At 44.5% G+C, this 22596-nt stretch overlaps 1 protein-coding gene across 2 annotated transcripts in view; it reads right to left on the bottom strand.

Annotated features, from left to right (window-relative positions):
• The window catches only part of LAMA5 (laminin subunit alpha 5), a 190394-nt gene that overhangs the window by 29744 nt on the left and 138054 nt on the right, over positions 1-22596 (bottom strand). For both annotated transcript variants that reach the window (XM_035123974.2, XM_035123973.2), the window contains exons 36-54: positions 20157-20301; positions 17739-17879; positions 17130-17291; positions 15818-15919; positions 15635-15718; positions 14776-15006; positions 12650-12763; positions 12056-12183; positions 11392-11472; positions 10381-10595; positions 9765-9865; positions 9428-9608; positions 7558-7701; positions 5579-5730; positions 5370-5480; positions 4403-4514; positions 3474-3644; positions 2280-2476; positions 278-394 (exon numbers count right to left, since the gene is read on the bottom strand). In XM_035123974.2, the coding sequence (XP_034979865.2) occupies positions 278-394; positions 2280-2476; positions 3474-3644; positions 4403-4514; positions 5370-5480; positions 5579-5730; positions 7558-7701; positions 9428-9608; positions 9765-9865; positions 10381-10595; positions 11392-11472; positions 12056-12183; positions 12650-12763; positions 14776-15006; positions 15635-15718; positions 15818-15919; positions 17130-17291; positions 17739-17879; positions 20157-20301 (2689 nt within the window). The remainder of the gene's footprint in view (positions 1-277; positions 395-2279; positions 2477-3473; positions 3645-4402; positions 4515-5369; positions 5481-5578; positions 5731-7557; positions 7702-9427; positions 9609-9764; positions 9866-10380; positions 10596-11391; positions 11473-12055; positions 12184-12649; positions 12764-14775; positions 15007-15634; positions 15719-15817; positions 15920-17129; positions 17292-17738; positions 17880-20156; positions 20302-22596) is intronic.

A 22596-nucleotide genomic window follows, 5' to 3' on the forward strand; every position in this document is an offset into this window, starting at 1 on the left:
GTTCGTCACAACCCAAAGGGGAAAAGTAGGGAATTGGAGCTGGCTGGGATTGCCACAAGAGGCAATCATCATTTTAGGAACAAAGTTTGTCCTGTAGTTCTTAAGAGGGCAGACACCATTTTGGAGTTAGAGGATGTCTGCTCTTCATTCTTCTGTCTGCTACAACACAATAATCCCTGTCATGTTTGCTTCCTCTTCTCAGCCTAGCAAGCAGCAGCATCTTGAATCTCCTGCCCACAAACGACTTGGTGAGAAGCCCAAGTTTCGCACCACTTACCTCCTTGGCATTTTCTATTATCTGCAGGAAATCAGAGACCTGGGCAAGGGAATCTTCAGCCATGCGCAAGGTATCCCGGACAAGGCCAAACTGCTCTTGCAGTTCCTTGCTCTTTTGCTGTAATATATAGATAGCCCCATAACATCGACTGCTGCAGCTTAACTTTAAAATCCAGAATCATTTCAACACTTTCCTAAGGTTCTCATCACATGGCATAGAGTGGTTCTATAATGCACACACTTCCCAGATTATCATGGATGCTTTAGCTGAGATTCCTGCATTGCAGGGGGTTGGACTAGATGGCCCTTGGGGGGGGTCCCTTCCAGCTCTGCAATTCCCCCTTGTTTCAGGATGCAGGACCAGCCTAGCCCCAGAACACCTTTCATCTCAAGTCCCTACACTGAATCGATGCATAATGCAGTCTCCTTGGAAATGTCATGAGCCAAGAGTTACCACCACCAAACTGGCACATCTATTTGTTCGTAATTAACAGAGGTCACATAAAACTTCCATGAGCATGGCGGCACACAGCATGACCGACAGACACAGTTAATTTCCTCTAATGTGCCACCTGTGCCATTTCAGGCCTGTGGCAGTCCATAGAATGTTGTAAGAAATCGACGCCAGGTAGTTCGAATCTCAATTTGCACTTGACCTACAGTTTCTTCACCCAAATCACATTTTTAAAACAGATTTTTTTCTCTCCTACAAGAGGGAAAATTCCATTTGCACATTCTGACAAGTCTCCCTCTCACTCGCTGAATTACCTGTGAGATGGCCAAGTCGCCTCGGAGTGATAACCTCAAAAGATTAAAAAACTAGTACCATGGAGTCATGACTTTTGGAGAACCAACTGAGGAGCCTCAGGAAGCCAAGTTACACTCTGCTACTGCAGACAGAGATCCATTGAGCTGCTAAGCAGCATGAATTTGATTTAAATCAAATTGATTTAAATCACGATTTAAATCACTAGGGAGACTTGATTTAAATCTTTTTTTTTTTACAGAAAGACTCATTCTTACTGGTATAATCTTAATATTTACAACCAGATGAAGGTTTCATTTTTGGAATAATAAATTTTCAGAGTCGTTTTTATAGTTATATCAAAAATTACTAATTTGGTTATACTATTAGTAATGCATAGACAGATAATTATGAAATTATTGTGAGGTTTAATAAGTTAGCTGTTTATATTTGGACAACTTTTCTGCTGTACTTTACTAGAAGGAGAAAAATAATCATTCCCTTAATAACAATTTAAACAATTTATTTAACTAAAACAATAACATTATAGCATGTGTATCCATGTTTGTTAAGCGATGCGATTAAATGGGTTTTTAAAATAAAAACTTACACTGAGTTTTAGCACACATGAAAAACTTAAAACAAATCCTTATTTCCTGATGAATAGCCTTTGGGCTATAATGTAACTTAAATAGAAAACTATCTGTAGAAAGATTTTCCCTCCAAAAGCACTTTATTTTAAAAATCCAATTTAAATCAAAAAGATCCGATTTAAATTTTTAAAAATCCGATTTTTTAAAACAAATCTGATTGATTGATTTTCAAAAACCATTGATTTTTATCCACCCTGCTGTTAAGTCATGGTGTGATTCAAAGAAAGGCATTATGACCGACTGGGAGGGGAGGGAACAAAAAGCTGCTGTCAGCATTTGCCCTCTGCCCTTTGAAAACTATGTGTTTTCCCCATTTGCTGAAAGAATTCCCAAATCCGCTACCCCTCTTTTGCAGCCTAAAAATGGAACCTGTGGATGCAGTACAGCATTTTTGGTCCAGTACTGAAAGGTGCATTTGGTTGTCACAGGCTGAGTCTGGGCAAAGGACAGTGTCTTCCCTTCAGTGGTTTCCCACTGAGTGGCTTATAAATGCGTCCCTTTCTGCCCCCGATGCTAGAATACAGAACCCCCTTGTATGTGGCAGTCCCACTGAAATTCCCTCTGGCAGAGAGGCTCACTCAGCACTTCCAGCTCCCTCCTCGTACCTGGGTTTCCTCCAGGTGATTACGATTTAGGCTGTTGAGGTCCTCTGTCTGACGGCTTTTGTTCACAGCTTCGTTCAGGGCATCTCGCAGGTCCATCAGTTCTGAACTGTACTGATCCAACTGGCCGTTGATTTGGTTCATCAGTTCTTGGTTGGACTCCAACTTGTTGAAGAGCTCGGTTTTCACCCGGTCCAGCACTGACAGAACAAGAGCTCAAAAAAGTTAAAATTGTTCAGTGTCTACAAGTCTCGCACAGGCCACAGCAGAGAAGGGGGGGAAGGGACGGCTGGCGCCTGTTTAAAGTACTGAGCTGTTAAAACGAAAATAAATTGTGAAGAGCTCCAAAAGGACCGCTCCAAACTGAGTGCGTGCAGGGACTGGTGGGCAAGGCCACAGACAATTCGGGACTAGGAACCTTAACAGGTTATCTCATCACCTAGAATTAGATACACTTTCAGGTGCCATCCTATTAGGAGGCCTGTTCCAAGTGATGCCAGAATTGGGTCTTTAGTGTGGCAGCACCTGCTCTTTCGAACTCCCACTGCATGCCAGATTGCCTATCAATTCTCTATTGTCTTTTCAGCACCTGCTAAGGACAACAAGGCGTCTAAATGGAGACCTTTATCCCAGCTGGGACCTGTAGTACAGGCTTCCTCAGCCTCGGCTCTCTGGATGTTTTTGGCCTACAACTCCCATGATCCCTAGCTAGCAGGGCTAGTGGTCAGGGATGATGGGAATTGTAGTCTCAAAAACACCTGGAAGGCCGAGGTTGAGGAAGCCTGCTGTAGTAGATTTAAGCTGATTTTAGGTATGTGCTGTGAAAAAGCAACATATATTAAAAACAGTTCAAGCAACAGCATATACAAAAACTTAAACACACACCATAGCTGTCAAGTTTTCCCTTTTCTCGCGAGGAAGCCTATTCAGCATAAGGGAATTTCCCTTAAAAAAAAGGGAGAACTTGACAGCTATGACACACACACACACATGTGTGTGTGTGTGTGTGTAAGTTTTTATGTATGCAGTTGCTTTAACTGTTTTTAATATATGTTGCTTTTTCACACATGCTCTTATTACATTGCAAATCACTCTGGGATGCCTCATGGTGATTCATACTATAACAACAACAACAATAACAACAATAATAGTAACAACCAAGACACACTCCTTGTTTGCCGTTAATACTATACTCACATTTATGGGCTTCATTGTGTTCTTCAACGGCCGTTGCTCTTTGGAAACTAAAATCAGTGGCCTTCATATGCCTCAGCATTGCATCGACCTCAGCCAACTTCTGCCGGAACTCCTCTGTGGTGCTGGTGCTGGCATTTGTGGCAGCAAAGATTTGCATCTGGCATACAATTTCTAGACAAAAAGCCACACTGTTTCGTTTCGTATTTTTAATGGAGCCAATGAGTAAACCTAGTCCTTTTATACACAACCCATGAAAAGCACTTTCCTATTATTCTGACCCATTTGTTTCCCACCGTTCCTCCAAAGAGTTCAGGATGCTTCACATTGGTTTATCTTCCCCACAATGGGCTCGCTTTCCTCTGGGTCACTTTCCCTATTCCTGTTCCTTGAGATTTCTTTCGACTGTTTTTAATGTTATGTTTTACATTGTTGCAACCTGCCATGAGACCTGCTGCTAATCACAGAATCAAAAATTGCAGAGTTGGAAGAGACCACGGGGGTCATCTAGTCCAACCCCCTCAATTCAGCAATCTTTTTCCCAACATGGAGCTTGAACCCATGACCCTGAGATTAAGAGTCTCATGCTCCACCACTTGAGCTATCCCAGCTGATTAAATAATAATAACTTAAATATAATTCTGGCAAAAAGGAGAATTCCCCCAACATGGCTAGGTGCCATTTAAAGCAGGGGGGGACTTGGAATCCTTCAGATGTTGCTTATCTACATTTCCCATCATCTCTGACCACTGGCTATGCTAGCGGTGGATGATGGGAGTTGTAGTTCAGCAATGCAGAATGCCACCAGTTCCCAACCCCTAAATCTCAAACAGTATTGAAGGACAGACAGACAGACAGACAGAAGACACAACGCAAGTGATGTCTTTCCAAATCAGGAAGGCAAAAACCTAAAAGCTACAGCCATGCCTCACCATCAAGTTTGTACCGAATGTTAGTGATATCTAGAACAAGGCTCTCTGCATGCTGGTAGTTCTCTTCTGTGCCATCTGTTACTTGGTTTGCTTTTCTGTGGGTCATTGTTGCCTAAAAGCAGAAACAAAAACAAAATGCTGGTTTAGAGGAGGTCCAGAAAGACTCAAGGAAGTGGGCAATGTCAACAACACAGGGTGGGGTGGGGGGCAGGATTGCAGCTTTTGGGATCTTTGGCCCAAAAGCAACCAGCCTTTATTTGCTTGATATGCTTCTCCTCCTCTAAATGCTATATTATTATTATTACTATTACTATTACTATTAGTATTACTATTATTATTATTATTATTAGTTGTTGTTGTTGTTGTTGTTGTTGTTGTTGTTTTAAGTATTTACAGGCCACCCTTCCCATAAAACATCAAATTGGTGTTCAGCAAGATAAAAACTTCTTTTTTTATATAGAAACCATTAAAAGCAATACAGAGAAATAATTAAAACAACCGGCTACTCAAGAAAATTTCAAATAACTGCGTTGCAAAAAAAGTTGTCAAGGGATGCCCAGTCACTGTCAACATCGCCCTTACTGTGGCTTGTCCATCTGATACAAAATGAAAAGAGGCGCCCACTGTACAAACTGTGATGTTTTCTGAGAGTGAGCGATGCGGTCCTCCTAAATCCCTGGAAGTATTACTAAACTAATGCTGCACTTCTGGTGCTGTGAAATGAGAAAATAAGAACAAGGCATGCAGAAAAGCAGCAGAGAGACCTACTGGGATAACAAAGGGAGACACATAAAGAAAGGAGGAATCCTAGTGAGGACACAGCCAAGATCCCCTGGACAGGAAGGATTTCATTTCGTTTGCGTTCCTCAGAACAGCAAGCAGACTTCTGCTAATATATAACTTTTATAGTACCAGACATGGAAAGATGAAGAAACAACAACAACAACAACAACAAAAAACTTTGCACCTTGTGCTGAAGTGCATTCAGATCCTGAACGAAGTCTGTGTTCTCCTCTTCCAGCTCATCGGTCTGCTGCCTGGCCCTGTTTAGGGATCTCTGATAGTCATGGAGATGGTTCTGTAAGGAGGAAAAGAAAAAGAGGGTTGAAACTGGAATCCGAAAGCCCTACAGAAAAAACTAGGTAAGTATAATAAGTAGTGTAACACTCCACATACAGCGATGGCTTGCATAGAACCATTGATGCTATGCAGACGGGCCCATGCGATGGAGGTGGAGTTGAGGCTCGTCAGCTGATTCCTGAGCGCAGGGAAAGCATTTCCAATCTCCTCGAGATCTTCCAACAAAAGTAGCACGCAGCTGTCACAAGCTGTTGATGGGAGAGGGAAGTTAAATGCACAACTCTTAGATAATGCCGGTAACAAAACTGTAAGACTATTCTAGATGCGAGTGCCTGAGCTAGGGTAGACCTATGTTTCAGCAGTCCCAGATAGAATCAGAACCACAGAATTGTAGAGTTGGAAGGAACCGCAAGTGTCATCTAGCAACCATAGGCAACCTTGGCTCTCCAGATGTTATGGAACTACAACTCCCATGATCCCCGACCACTGGCCCTGTTAGCTAGGGATCATGGGAGTTGTAGTTCCAAAACATCTGGAGAGCCAAGGTTGCCTATGCCTGATCCAGACTAACAGCCTACATACATATATCTGCCCAATCATTTTTACAACCCACTTGAAAAACTTTAGATTTTCATAAAGCAGCTGGTCCCAAAAGTCAGACAAGTATCTACTTTGGGTCAACCGATCTAAAATAGTTAGAAGATGCAGTTCCCAGCAACACTGTGGTGGGCTTCCCCCCCCCCCCACATGTGGTTTTAGTTCAAGACACGGCCCAACATCAGGATGTGATTTTGAGCTGATATATAGCTGCGAATAACCACAGCACAGTGCCAAGTTTGCACTGTATCAGATGTTAATAAACTTGTATAAATTTATCTGCTCGCCAAATCAAAGCCACCTGTGAATGATATGATAGGGCCTTTACTATGGCCAGAGAAAGATGAATGAGTCATTCTGCTTAGAATGCTAAACAAATTAGCAAAAATTGTTCTCCCTAATTTATCCTAAACATCAGAATGAAACATAAAGACTAAGGAAACTCCGGAGAAAAAGAAGAAAACTTTGAGAAATACAGGTTCAGCACCTTTTGACTAAGAGAGATGTCTTGGATGGCTGCATAAAAGTCTTCCCCTACCATTGGCTTAGCTGCTGAGCTGTTACAGAAACTTTGCAAATACTCAATAAAAACACAATCTCGTCAGTACAGCAGCCTAGGGACCAGGTGAAGCTGTCGGTGGGGAAGGGAAAGGCAGGACCATCGCAATAATTGTGTGTTTATATACGAGAGAGGTACATCAGTAGGGTGCAAGAGAGTGACCGAGACTCTGCTTGAGAGAGAGAGAATGAATGGAAAATAGACACACAGGGTATTATAAAAACAAAAAGCAGGTCTACAGGTGTTTGTGAGTTGCCACTTGCTTTTATGTAATCTAGCAAGTGATTAAATCTCTACGGGATTGTGCACTTTATTTATGAAGGAACAATTAAAACAGCTGTAAGGCTACTGCTAGGTGATTTATTAGTAGTAAAAAGAAACCTATTGAGGGTTGACTGCAGGCTAGAATAACATGAATCACTAGAATAAAATGGAGAAAACTGACAAACACCCGAGGTTCAAACTGATTTGATTTGGCTAATGCCCCCGGCAGCCTATTTTGAAAAACTAAAACAGCCACATGCAGCATGCAAGTCATATCCCTTGCGAGAGTGCCCTATAGCTTTGCACATAGCCAACTACTGTGTATCTTGGCATTTCTGTTGTCTGGTAGTGGTATGCTTTGGTCTGAATCATATGAGCTCATATGACAGGCAGGTTGGAATCTATGCCTTTGGGGGTCCTAAGTGATGCCAGCTTTTCCTCCACCCACTCCCCCCCCCAACCCCTACCCCCCAGACAACCACAAGCAAAAGATCCATGTAGCATTTCCCAATAACCTCCCAATTTCTTGCAAGGAAAAGTTTTGAAATTTCATAGCATCAGTGCCATCCAGTAGAGAGACACTTGCAAAAAGATGCAGGCTGGGGCCAAGGAACGTGGACAGGGAATTGAGCAGAGCAGAGAAAACAAGACTAGCCTTCGCATCTCATGCTGTCTGGGCCATCCACCACAGGGATCTCGTGCTTCTTAATACAGGTGCTGCACTGCTTTCCCGTCAGGCCGTTGGAGCAGGTGCATTCTCCAGTCCGAGGGTTACAAGAGCCTCCCTTGCACTGACATTCTGCAAAGAGAACAGGAGAAGCCGGAGCAACCTTAAACAAAATGCACGTGTAAAGTCACATCCTTCTCTTCCATATTATGCAGAGTGACATCCACTCATCGCCATTGGATGAGGATCAAACCCTTCACATAAACATGAATTGAAAAGGCACAGAAGAATAGGAGTTTGGTTTTGATTTCACTCCCCTTAAGGAGTCTCAAAGCAGCTAACATTCTCCTTTCCCTTCCTCCCCAACAACAAACACTCTGTGAGGTGAGTGAGGCTGAGAGACTTCAGGGAAGTGTGACTAGCCCAAGGTCACCCAGCAGCTGCATGTGGAGGAGCGGGGAAACGAACCCGGTTCACCAGATTACGAGTCCACCGTTCTGAACCACTACATCACGCTGGCTCTCATAATATGAAACCAGAACAAACAGTCCCAATCTCTTTCTCATGCTTAAACCATTCCAAGGGTCTAATCACACAGTAGGGCTTGTTAAGACATTGAGGCTTTTATCCCAAGGGAACTGCTCCTGTATAAATAAAAAGAGGAATCCCTAGATCTTGGACCATTCACAAAGTACTGTTTCTGAACTGAGACGAACCTCCAAAGCATGGGAACAAGCCCTGTGCTCAAGTGCCCACTCCTCTATTTGTGAGCATGGCTCAATTAACTATTTCCAGTTTTCCTGAAACCACAGTTTCCCCACAAACCAGGATCCAGGGTTGTCTGTGACAACCCTGGTTTGCATGGAAATTGTAATATGGTCAAAACCACAGTTTGCTGCGTTCAGTTGTAAACTGTGGCTTGATTAAGCAAAACAAAAAACAAAAAAAAACCATTCATTAAACTATACCCATACATGAAAGGGAGGGGGTGGGAACATGGCACATAAGCCAGGGCTTGCTTTGCCTGAATGGTGCCTGTGTGTATCTACAGAAAGACTGCTGAAAGCCCTGTACCCTTCATCAGAAACTGGGCCCACCTACACAGCGTCACTTGCAGGATAACTTTACAAACAGGGCCATTTATCGCTGCTGAACCTTTCTCATCAACTAGTTTCCATTTTGGAATTGATTTTGGATTAGGCAAGGGCAACCCTTTATTTTAAAAACTATACCCTTCCCTTTGGCCTTAGGGGACAAAAGGCCTAAATGTTAGGGTTATAAGAAGAAAAAAACTGCTCCTTTTCCCTTATGGGGTATCCAAGAGTCCATATAGAGTCTTTAGGTGGGTTCCCTATTGGCAGGAGAAAATAACAGAGGCCAACCAGGGTATATTGAGAAGCAAAGTGGCTAGTAAGCCGGCAAGCCCTTATATAGACTTTTGAAACTGCCCACCCTGTGGCCCAAGACCACCCCCCAAAACATCATACATACATCACAGAAGGAGGTGGTCTATAGCAGAAATCCTGCCTGCCAGGAAACCTGATATGGTCACTGATTGCTTTACCTGGGCAGCCTGGCCATTCTTTTGTGATGGTAAATACTTTAGTTCCTGAATCCAGGTTACAGGCTCACCCTACTCATACACAATGGGAAGGCTTTCCCCATTTTCCTCCCTTACTGCAGAGGAATATTTGATGTCACTGGGAGAGTCAAAATGGATTCGGGATTGCTCTCCTGTACTATTCCAGACACGTGGTTTATATAGTTATGTATGTGTTTGCCTTGTACATTTATGAACATTTATTTTAGACTTCTTATAACATTAGTGGATGCTTAACAGTGACTGAAACAGACTCACTTGAGCAGCCGTTTGTGTTGAGCCCCCAGTAGCCAGGGGAACACTGCTGGCAACGGGAACCGCTTACACCCGGATTGCAATTACACTGGCCACTGTGGGCATGGCACTCTGCGCTCACGGCTCCAATATCGCAGTTGCAGCTCTGGCAGCCTGAGCATGTTTCGAAGCCATAGTGCCCTTCCTAAAGGAGGGGAAAGACACAGAGTTAAGATTCCAGCTTACAAGCGGCAGGCAAAGCCATGTTCACTTCGAAAGGGCTTGCTCCACTTTCGACATGACACTTTCTGCCCAACAGGACATGAAACTGATCTTAGACTGAAGGCTCAAATCATTTTACCTGACAGCGGTCACAGTGCTGCCCAGTCACTCCAGGTTTACAGTGACACTTGCCAGTCCTAGAATCACATGATTCTGTCCCACAGGACATACAGCTGCATTCTACAAGGGGAAGAAGAAAAAATATTTTTAAAAGGATTTTTTTAAAAAATTAAAAATGTCCACTTGTATTGAAAATACAAAAAACACACCAATAATTTTATAACAGGGGGCACACAGCAGTATAAATATTTAGAAATAAAATTATGAACTAGGCGTTTATTTTCATTCATAGTTTGCCTTAACTTGAAAGATTCAAGGCAAGCAAAAATGCATTTCAAATAGGACAGTCACATAATTTAGGGGGCATTTCTATGTTGCAGATGAGAATAATCTAGTAGAAAAAGACTGCGTGCTAAAGACAATCTGGCTTCTAGATACAAGGCATCTCATTTCACCCATGGAATGGGGAGCATATTTTGTTTCAATGGAATTCAGCTGCAGAATCAGATATTAGAAATCAGTCCAATTTTCTACGTTTTTGTGTGTGAGAATGCACTTCTGCCTACTGCTTGCTTCCAAAACCCACACAGGGACCCAGGAGTACGGCTAGTTACCAGCTCTGGGGGCACACCTACCAGTGCAGTTCTTTGCCAGCACAGCGTCTCCATAAAAACCTGGGGCACACACTTCGCAGCGGGGCCCTGCCGTGTTGTACATGCACCCTGTGCAGAATCCTGTCAAGGGGTCACAGTCGCTGAACAGCATGTTGGGGTCGGCATTCCCACTGCAGTCACAAGGCTGGCAGGAGCTGCCAATCACTAGAGGGTTTCCATAGTAACCCGGAGCACACCTTTGGAAGGAAAAAGCAAGGGCAAGAAGTTGCCTGAGGTCACTGCTCCTCTGCTCAGCGAAACGCTGAACAGTTGGTCGGTAGGTAAGTGGTAGCCCCTTTCCATCCCTATTCTCCTGTCTCTGCGTGCCCCTCCAGCAAAAAAAAAAAAGGTGTCAGTGAAGCTCTTTATTCAAAGAAGCCAAAACAGTGCAGGCCTAGTGATCCTACCAACTCTTCCCAGTAAGTCTTGCTCCAATGAGGCCATTGCAAAGACTGAAGGTCCCCGCTTTCCCAACACTCTCTAAGGCTCCTCCCTCTCCAAGGTCTGTCCCAAGCAGTTGCAAACTGCATCTGTGCACAACCAATCTCTGATCTTTTCATTTCTCTGTGTGTTCTAGGAAACCGAGGGGGATGGGAGCTGGTTGCAGCAGGAGGGGGAAGACTCTCGGCATTCTTCAATGACCTTCCTCAACTCTGCCTCTTGGTCAATCTCCTCTACAGCTTCAGCCTCGGAATCTGAATTGCTCTCTCTGTCACAGCCTTGTTCCAGCTCACCAAACTCTGTTACCTTTTCTGATTCAGGCACCTCCTCCTCCTCCTCCTCCCAGTCTGCTCCTTCTTCTCCCTCTGACCACTCATGTTGTTGCCCCACCACCAACCCCCTGGCTCTGAGCCTTCTTCCCCTGGGGGTTCCCCAGCTGGTGCCTCCCACCACTCCTTTGCACCTAGCCAGTCCATGACACCCTCAGGATCCGGATTACATTGTTCCAAGCACCCCGAGCCAAGAGATCCATGATCCCAAGTTGCTATTTACCGTTCACACGAAACTCCAGCATAGCCAGGCATACACAGACATTGAGTGGCAGAGCCTCTGTGGACACATCCAATGGCGAAGCTGAGGTGGAAAAGGAGGAGAGAGAAGTTGTCAACGTTTCCTAAGAGCGATACATCCAAGACGTAGTAACACTTGGTCACCGAAAAGATTTTACAAAAACAAATGGGATCTGAAAGGGCACATAAGGCCAAGGCTCTACAAGAAACAAGGATCCTTATAAAGCCCCATCCAAAACGGATTCATAGTTTTAGAAAAGGCACATGAAACAATGCTCCTCAGTTCAAGAATGCCGGGGGCAGGCAGGGAAATTGCATGCTGAATGCAGCTGCAAAGCAAATTCTGGTTAGTTTAATAAGCCTGCTCAGAGTCTGACAGTGGCTTCTTTTGACACTGACCAGAGCTTGTTTTAGAGCAAGTTCCCAAGTAATGCGAGGCAAAGCTCCAGCACAACTGAATCTAATCTCGGCAGTTCTCTTCCCAGCTGTACAGGAGGAGGCATGGAGATAGGGGAGCGTCAGTTTGCCTGGCCTCACGGAGGCTTGTCTGTGTACTCTTAAACCACGGTTTATTTAGCAGCGCCTTCAAACACAGCCAACATGAGGAAGAAAAAGCAGGAGTGGAAAGTTTTGCAAGAGAGACTCACTTGTTAGACCCAACCGAAAGAGGGCAGGGGCACTCTATGCACTGCAGAGGCCCATCAAGTGAAGAGTTCCCCACAAAACCATCTTTGCAGCTTTCACAGTGATCTCCCTCTGTGTTGTGCTGGCAGTTCTGCACAGAGAAGAAATGAAACTCGAATGGCATATTCCACAGTTAGCTTTTGTCCTCCTAGCTTCCTTGAGCAAATCTGGCTTTGGCTTTACAGTTTACTTAGATGGTCTGCCAACAGACTGTCTCACATCAGACAGACTTGTTTTTCTGAAAGCTCACCCCGTCGTGGGGATTCGAACCGCCAACCTTCCGATCGGCAAGTCCAAGCGGCACAGTGGTTTAAACCACAGTGCCACCTGTGTCCCCTTTTCCTTCTTACCCCTCTATATTACTAACTCTTTTGGCAAAAAAAAACCCAGCCCCCTGTCTTCAAATAGCCTACTTTCTAGTGGAGGAAGAGCACCACTGCATGGTGAAAAGTAGAGACAATGCTCGCCCCTGACATAAGCAAATCCAGGCTATATTAAATTACCCAAAGAGAAAAATGTTTTAGGTAAATTGACAAGCATTCTTTCCCCCCACTTACAATGCATTTTCCAGATCCCGGAAGGCACTGGTCTGAATGACCGTTGCAATTACATGGAACACATTTTCCCAGGAAGAGGCCTTTGGTGTCCCTGTAATAGCCCGGAGCACATTCCTAATTGCAAAAGAGATAATGTGTGTTAAACCTACATCAAATATTTGTAGCAAGGATGCTGAAGGGTCACTTAGAATTCTCCTCTGAATTACTTAGCTCGAACGCCTATCTAAAATCTTTCAAACCCGTTTTTTCCTGTCTGGCTTGTTGCATCGTATTTCTCAGGAGGTTAGCAAACTGTGCTTGACACTCTCCCTTTAGTGTGCCACTGAAAAGCTTTAGAAAGCTTTGCTAGGATGAACAAAATAAAAAAAATCCTTCCAGTAGCACCTTAGAGACCAACTACTGGAAGGATTTTTTAATTTTGTTTTGACTGTGTCAGACCAACATGGCTACCTACCTGTAACTATTGCTAGGATAAGTAATACTTATTAATGCATTTTCTTTTAAATGCAAACTATGCTGCATGTGCTCAGACGCACAATATGCTGCTACCTGAGCAAGAGAAAGCGGCTGTCAGTGGTGCTGAGGCTGCAATCCTATGCACACTTGAATGCAAGAAAGGGCTATTTTTTTGGAAACATACAGAGGATTGGACTCTCATTGCCTGCATATTCAACATGGATGCAATTGCACAATGGATGCTGTACAAGTTCCCCATTTTGAAATGCACCAAGAGGATGCAAATTCAGAGGAAAGGCTCTTATATTATATGGAGAAAACCAGCTTGTTTGCACAGGTTGGCTGGCAATAGTGCAGGGTGAGCTTGTGTTAAGACAGGGATCAGCAAACCACTGTCCCTCAGACCTTGTGGGGGCTGGACTATATTTTTTTGTAGGGGGGCAATGAATAAATTCCTATGCCCCACAAATAACCCAGAGATGCATTTTAAATAAAAGCACACATTCTACTCATGTAAAAACATGCTGGTTCCTGGACCGTCGGGCCGGATTTAGAAGGCGATTGGGCTGGATCCGTCCCCCGGGCCTTAGTTTGCCTACCCATGTGCTAAGATGTGGTGCCAACTCAAGACAACAGTAATGGGAGCCCTAGAATCCAACACAGATTAGTTTTTTCCTAGGCTGACCATGCCTAGCCAACACAACATTGGAACTTCAACCATCTTCTTTCAGGACCTGGGGCCGCAACTACTGCCCTTATACCGGTGAAACTCAGAAAATTAGAATATCGTTGAAAAGTGCATTTGTTTCAGTAATGCAACTTAAAAGGTGAAACCAATATATGAGACAGATGCATGACATGCAAAGCAAGATATGTCAAGCCTTTATTTGTTGTAATTGTAATTATTTGTCATTAGGCGGGTCAATTATAAATGGAATGCGATTAATGAAATGTAATAGCGATGTTTATTTTTGTTTTTATATTATTGTAACTATTAGTTTTATTACTGTGGAATTTCCAAAAGAGTATTTGTAAAAATTAAAAGAAAAAGAAAAAATAATAAGTTGCATTACTGAAATAAATGCACTTTTCAACGATATTCTAATTTTCCGAGTTTCACCTGTATTTGACTTCCCTAGAACCACGCACATCCCTCATGTGCCCAGGCATATAGGCTTGGAGACCCTTTACCCCCCTTTTCATTTATTTGAATTGTTCCCATGGGATCTCCCTGTGTAAAAGCAAGGAGGCCCTTCCCACACAATTCATAGAAAGGTGAACAGAGCCGCAATGGAAGAACAGAATCAGAGAATCGTAGAGTTGGAAGGGACACCAAGGGCTATTTAGTCCAACCCCCTGCAATGCAGGAATCTCAACAAAAACATCCATGACAGATGGCCATGCTTAACCAAACCAATGGCACACCTAGAACAGCATGCCAGCCTGATGCCTCTGGGAAGCTGACAATCTGTGCCTGAAAGCTAAAGTTCAGTAGCACACTGTTTCTGAATCCAGAGGTTTTTATACGCATGGCCCTGTCCTCTATAAATAAAAGTATTATGGATCTGCTTGCCTGCTAAAGGAATGCCATTTGGAGGGGGCAACCTCTAACTCTACGAGCAGAGTTCTGAGTGCTCTGCGTGAAAAGTGGCGTGAGCATCCCCGCCTACCTGGCAAGAGTCTCCTCTATAATTGGCTGGGCACATGCAGAGCTCCACATTGCTGGCTTGCAGGCCCCCGCCAGTCTCTGTTGCTCTCTCCAATGTCACCCGATGCAGCGATACAGACGACGAGATCTGGGAGTAGAGAGCCCGGATCTGCAGCTGCTCCAGCTTCGCCAGCACCATCATCAGTTCTTCCCTGGAGACAGGGTTGTGAGTCTCGCTGTGTCTGAAGTTACCCTATGGGAGAGGAAAGAGTTGCAGGGCAACATCAGCAGGACTGCATGAAGAAGAAGAAATCCCAGCGAAAACTTCAGTTACAAGGCATGTTCTTAGCAGGCCCCAAGCCACGAAATGCAACCGAACACCCAAAATAGAAAAAATATTACCTTTTGTCTGAAGAGTTACATTTTGCAGTGCTTTACCATCTGCAAACACTTTTGCTTTTTTTCACTGCTTAGAGAAGGCCAACAAGCTTATTATCCACCTGAGCAATCAAAATGTGGCTCCTTGAAATGGGTAAGTGTGTGGCAATTAGTTCACAGAGCGCCTTTCTCATTAGACCCACAATACAGCATGTGAAAAATAGTTTTTTTGCAAGCCCATACCAAAACAATCATCCTATTTCTGCAGTTGTGGAATTTATTCAAGTTATAAACACTTAAACACGTCTAGATTCTAAGGCAAATGACACAACAGCGGATCCCCAAAAGACACACTGGACAGAGTCGCCATCACCCTGCAGTGACCAGAACTCTATTATTATTATTATTATTATTATTATTATTATTATTATTATTATTATTATTATTATATGAGACTCTCCCTCTCGCTTCAACAGCTTCAAAACTCCTGCATCTGAACTGACCTCCAAAAGTTGGAGCTGCCCTTCATAGACATCCCCAGGGACAGGATAGGTGCTCTCAAGAAACATAATGCTCATTTGGTTTCCCTAGGAAAGGAAGAAACAAAGAGACATAAATCATCAAAGAGAAACATTTGCTGATGGAGCGTCGTTTGGTCCAAGGAGAAATACCAACTTGAGCCTTACCTTGAGAATAACATCAGGCCGGGGCTCCATCGGTATGAACACATCACCCCTTTGGGTGTCTGAGTGCAGCTCATAGCGCAAAAACCCGCCATAGGAGGAGACCTGCAATTGGAGGCAAATCACAACATTGTGTTACATTTATTGGGGGGGGGGAATACCCCTCCTCCAACTTCAAAAATCTAGACTCCAAGCTAAAGTTAATTTGAGCTTAAAATTATCTTTGTGCAAATTTGCTTATTTGGAGTACTTATAATGCATTAGTTTGAATTTGACATTTGATTTTTTTTTCATGCTGTTTTTAAGGGAAGCAATACAAGCATAGTTAAACAACTAGAGGGTGAAGGGAATACAACTCAGTGCCCTAAGGGAGTGACAGGTAGCTGGGTGGATTTTCACTATCTATATTCAAAATTAAGAATACAAATCATTTGCTCAAACTAGTGACTTTCTTTCTCTCCTTCAAAAACAGGTGGGGTTTTTTTGTGTTGTTTTTTGCTCTAGTGTTGGCTGTCTCTTTTTTGCTTTGAATGTAACTGCCTAAAGTCTTTATTATAATAAAGAGCTTGTCTCCTAGTGGATGGTGAGGACAGCATCCCATTGTTCTGAACAACAGAGGGCAACTGTTAGGGGCGGGAAGCTTTTTTAAAGAAAAAACCCAAAACATTTCATAAAATAATTAGTCTCCCAGATCCACTTTCATTCAAGTTGAAAACTCCTAAATATAAAATTTCACGATAATCAACAGAAATGCAACAACACTCTGAAATATGGATCCTTGTGTTCCTCAATATTTAACATTTTCTAGTCTCTCTGGGGGTCACGAAGAGTCGGACACGACTAAACGACTAAACAACAACAACAACAACAGTCTCTCTGGGGTGTCTAGAACTCGACTGGAGTTTCCCAACATTTGTCAACGTATGGTACAAAGGATCAACTGAAATGTATGGTACACATGAGCCCAAAATCTGCCCCAGACATTAGAATTTGGCCTCTGACTAATAAATGGAATAAATTGGGAGATGCAGTATTAAAAAAAAAAACCCAAAAGGAACCGCAAGAAGGGGGAGAAGTCAAAACAATACTTTTTTTTTATCGTGAAGTTATGTGGTTTGTTATGTCTGTTAAAAAAAAAACCTGTGTACTGGTAAATGAAAAGTAAAAATTTAATAAATAAGTAAGGAATATGGCACACACACACAAAAAGAATTTGGCCTCTGAACGTTAGCGTAATTTAAAAAATAAATAAATACCCAGCACATTCAAAAAGGACCAGAGGAGACTGCCTCCAGCCAGCGTTGGTGTCACTTACCTGGTCTCCAAGGTAGGAGCTGGGAGCATGCCAGTAAAGCTCTTGGAAGGCCTCTGGGAAATTCCGGAGATCAGCACGAACAATCTCATTTTCCAAGCTGACCAAGGTGGGGACTTCCTGGCGGTCTCCGCTGAGCAAACTCCACCCACTCATGTCCATAAACTAGGAGGCAGGTAAAGAAAAGTATCTGAAATGCTTTCCCCAGTAGTGATGTATGGAAGTGAGAGCTGGACCATGAAGAAGGCTGATCTCCGCTGCCTTTATGCTCTGACTGCAGGCTTCCTAAAGCCATCTATTGGATACTGTATACTCGGGCAAGAAGGACCTTTTGCAGGCTCTTATGTCATGCCTTCACAGAAGATAATATTTTCTACATTGGAACATTTCTGGATGGGATGGTGATTTGCAGGAAGTGCCCTACATTGGAGTTCCATGTCTAGGCAGCTCAATGGCTGCGCAACAATTGGGAAACGTTTTAAAGAGGACCCAGAAATTAAAATACAAAGGAGGACATTTCAGAAATCTGCTGGTTCCAAGGTGCCACCCCACTACCTCCGCAAAGCATCAGATACAGGTGCCACCCTCCAAAGTCTCAGTCCACATATTCACCTCTACGCGGTACTTCTCAGCGCTGTGACAGCGATCTGTCGCCCCAAAGCAGAAGCAACTGGTGCAGCCTTTTGGGTTGCTGGCATCCAGAGAGAACGTCCCCAGGTGGCACTGGTCACACTTTGGACCTTCCACGTTCTCCTGTAAAGATTCGAAACAAATAAAAAAAGACGTGTTCACATTTGTTCACTGGCCTACTGGCCATGATGGAGGAAAACAGGAAACAGAAGAGTTCTGCTATCCAAGAGCACAAAATCACTGTTCATGATGAGACACTGGCGCAGGCATAAAGGAGAAAGCTGCAGTCTTCTGCAGTGCCGTCCAGCGGCGTCGCTAGCCTTCTGGCTGCCCGGGGCGGCAATCCAGAAGGCACCCCCAAGGGGGCGGGGTGTCCATCACGCGCATGCGTCACGTGTTTTGACGCACGCATCACGACGCACATGTCACGCTACGGAGCGGGTTGCCGGGCGCCTCGGATCCGGGCGCTGGAGCACCGCCGCTGGCAACCCGCTCCGTAGCGCGACGTGTGCTTCTTCCTACTCAGGCGGAGCGGCGAGGGGCGTCTCCGCTGATGCCCCTCGCCGCTCCGCCTCCTCCTGAGTAGGAAGAAGACAAAGCGCGCTATGGATCGGCTTGCCACGCGCTTTGTCTTCTTCCTACTCAGGCGGAGGCGGAGTGGCGAGGGGCGTCAGCAGCCGCTGCTGAAGCTGCTCTCTGGCCCGCCCCTCGCCTCCGCCCCACCAGGAAGAAGCGAGGGACAAGGCCAGAAACATTGGGGGCCCCTGCCAGCACTGCAGTGAGAGAGAGTGAGTGAGCCAGGCAGGGGCAGAAAGCTGCGAGTGCAAGCGCCCCCCCCAGATGTTGCGCCCGGTGCGGCCGGCCCCCCCTGCACCCCCCACGCTACACCACTGGTGCCGCCATTCACCTGACTGCAAAATCTCCATATAGAAAAAAAATACAACCCTTTGCAAAACAGGCTGGCCCAGTGCTGCGCTGCCACCCTGGCAAGTGAGTGTTAACGCCGCTTACCAAGATGGCGCAGGAGCACAGCAGTGGTGGCAAAGTCAGGGCTGCACAGGCTCATCAGGGGGAGCGCAGGATTGACTCTGCTGGTGCACCCACAGCCCCCCAACCTTGCCTGCAGCCCCAGAGCCTCCCAGTAACGCCACCGCCAGGAGGACAGCACTGCAGCACCATTCCTGGACTTTTTAATCACATGCGGATGGAATTAGGGCATGCCCACAACAATAAGAGGGGCTACGTTGTTTTGTGCATCAGTCACAATCACTCTATACAGCTCCAATATGCTTCTTGCTTGCTGTTTAAGGGCTTGCCTATCCTACAACCAGCTTGCAGCCCTGCTTAGGGAAGCTTTTAATATTTAATGCTGTATTGTTTTAATATTCAATTGGGAGCCGCCCAGAGTGGCTGGGGAGACTCAGCCAGATGGGCGGGGTATGTATGTATGTATGTATGTATGTATGTATGTATGTATGTATGTATAAATAAATAATATTGCATGGTGCTGGTTGGGAAGGCTTTCCACAAACTTTTTTTCTGACTGCCAACTCCTAACTAAACTGTAAGTGAGTAATGTTTGCCCCATGGCGCGTGTGTGGCCGGGGAGCGGGGGAAACCGGAGGTGTGTTTTTCCACTGTCGCCCTCAAGCAAAGATGGGTGTGAATTTGCCTATTTGCAAAGCAGCCCTGCAGATTTGCTCTAAAGCAGGCATGCCCAACTCCCAAGAGACTGCGATCTACTCCCAGTATAAAAAAAACTGGCAGTGATCTGCCCATTGTCATTGGAAGGAGGAGGAGCATGCAGGGGGTGGATGGATTGCCCAGAGTTGTTGAGCTTTTTGGGGGGAGGATTGCAGAGAGTTTTAAAGCTCCCCCCCCTAACTTTTTGTACACAATAAGGATCCCGCGATCTACCAGGATCAGCCGGAGATCCACCGGTAGATCGCGATCTACTGACTGGACATCCCTGCTCTAAAGGGTGTGCCTTAGACATACAACTTTCATCCTACTATGATATAAATCAAACCTCCAGGAGACTCCAGGCGAAATCACATTCCATGACAGAGCATGGCACCTCAATGGCATTGTTGTTCCCACTCACTGCTTTTCAGCACTGCTTGTTCCAGTGCAGTTGTGCTGGTTGGCACCCATTCATTCACACAAGCCAGTAAGATACAATCCCTGCACTTGATGCAAAGCCCCATCGTTTGTAAGGCCAGTTTGTAATGGCAGGCAAGGCATGATTAACCTTGCCGAGAATCTTATTCTGCTTTATGGTGCTGGGCATTGAAAGCACCGACATATTGCCTCTTGGATTTTGATGCCAGCCCCTTCAGCAGCATTGTACCCAAAAGTCCATTTCCTAGAGGCAAGCAAACGCCAGAGTATCAGACTTACCTTGCAGTGGCACTGCCCAGTGACTGGATCACACACACTTGCTTTTGTCCCTGCTTGGTGACAGTTGCAGCTCCTGCAGTTTGGGTAACCATAATAGCCTGGGGCGCAGAGATCACACTGACGTCCTACTATGTTGGGTTTGCATCTGGAAGGAACAAGTTTCATATTTGTTTGCTTTCCTTCCAGCTTCTAACTCAGGATGAACCAACTGAGCTTTTATAAGCCCTGCAGATATGGGGCTTTGAATCAGCTGAGTCAGTTCAGCCTTCTCCAACCTGCTGCCCCCTTCAAAGGTTTGGGGGGACCACCTCCCATCATCCCTTGCCAGTATGGCCAGAAAAAGGTCCAGGATGATGGGGGCTGAGCCCAACATCTGGAGGGCGCAAGATTGGGGAAGGATAAAGTGACTCAAGTGATTGGAAGCCCTGCTATTTGCAAGGCTTACAAATCTCCTGTGCTGCATCTCTCAATTACGTATCATAGCAATGACTGTGACATCTCTTAGGGACAGATAAGACAAATGAGACTTCTGGCACTCAAGAGCCCTATCTCTTGACTCCTGCACTTTGAAATGAGCAGCACCATACACAGGAAAACACAAGAACAGCTTTGCAGAATCAGATTAAGGCTCCGTCTAAATCAGCATTTTGTTTTGAATAAAGGTCAACCAGATGCTTCTGGGAAGCACATAAGCAGGATACGAAGGCAAGCTGTTTACTGTTTGTCCCCAGCATCTGGTACACTCTCTCCGAAGGTGTAAGTTCTATTTAGCTACTCTGGCTAGCAGTACCCTTCCTAGAATAGAACAAGGAAGGATTCAAAGCCTTCACACTTGGAAGGGGAACTTTTTCTCTTTGACTCCTGCCCTGTGCATCATCCTGTGCTACATTTAAGGTGAAATTTAGAAAATTTCATAAAGATCCAGAATGAGTTTTGTTGTTTTTGATTCTAAAACATTTATTTTCTTTCTATTTGCCCTCCCAGCACAGCCAGGCAGCCTCCTAGTGAAGTTCTGCTAACTGAGCTAATGTAATGAATCTCCAGCAAGCAATGGCTTGTTTTGCTCTCCCCGAAAAAGGACAACAGTGTTCCTGAATTCAGAAAATAAGAGGAAATAAATGCTGCAGCTAATACACAATGACCCAGCAATATCAAAAGCAACACGATGGCAAAAAACAATTACAATGTGAAACTTTATGGAATAATTCAAAAGATTAACAAACTAAAGTCTCTGAGAGTACTGAATGAATCACGGTGCCAGACTTTACCCGGCGAAGAACAAGCTATGAAGCTTTGTAACTGGCAATGTCCAATTCTGATGTCCAACTCTGAACTCTGCTGAACAGTGTTATAATTTCTTCATAAACCAATCTTTTTTCGAGTTCCAGAGTATTTTCCATCCTCATGTATATTACATCTATTCGAAAAAAGATTGGTTTATGAAGAAATTACATATCTTTCTAATTTGCTGATGAAGAATTCAACAAAACAGTAGTTGCTATCCGGAAACACTGTTCAGCAGAGTTCAGAGTTGGACATCAGAATTGGACATTGCCGATTACAAAGCTTCATAGCTTGTTCTTCGCCGGGTAAAGTCTGGCACCGTGATTCATTCAGTACTCTCAGAGACTTCCAGAGACTTTAGTTTGTTAATCTTTATGTTTTGAATTATTCCAGAAAGTTTCACATTGTAATTGTTTTTGGCCATCGTGTTGCTTTTGATATTGCTGAGTCATATTTTGCAACACAGGGGTTTGTGCGAATACACAATGAGTGGCTGCTGTTTTGGGAGACAAAGGGCTGTGCTGAATGCAGAGATCACTCAGGGCTTTTTAGGCAGATCAAAGGGATAATCAAGTAGATAAATCAATCAACCTTTCCAAATGAAATGCCTGAAGTACCGTGTTTCTCATATTATAAGACACGTCTTATATTTATTTTTCCTCAAAAAAAACACACTATGGCTTATTTTCAAGGGATGTCTTATTTTTTTTCCTCCTCCTCCTGCCGCGGCCGGCATTGCTGCTGTGCCTATCACTATGTCTTATTTTCGGGGTATGGCTTATATTCCTTGAATGCTTAAAAATCCTGCTATGGCTTATTTTATGGGTATGTCTTAAAATATGAGAAACAGGGTACACTCAGGGGTCTGACTAGTACGGGGCTCAGAGATATCATAACACAACAACAACAACAACAACAACAACAACAACAACTTTTATTATTTATATGCTGCCCATCTGACTGGGTTGCCCCAGCCACTCTGGGCAGCTTCCAGCAAAATATAAAACACCGTAAAACATAATCACTCAAGGAAGATAAAGGGCCATAGGCAATGTCCCTCACTGTGTTGGGGAGGCAGAAAACCACAAATGTAGTGTAGCCAAACACACCCACCAATGATATACAAGCACTGTAAAGTCCTGTAAAGACCGGGACA

The sequence above is a fragment of the Zootoca vivipara genome, chromosome 7 (assembly GCF_963506605.1).
Source record: "Zootoca vivipara chromosome 7, rZooViv1.1, whole genome shotgun sequence".
Taxonomy (NCBI): Eukaryota; Metazoa; Chordata; class Lepidosauria; order Squamata; family Lacertidae; genus Zootoca; species Zootoca vivipara.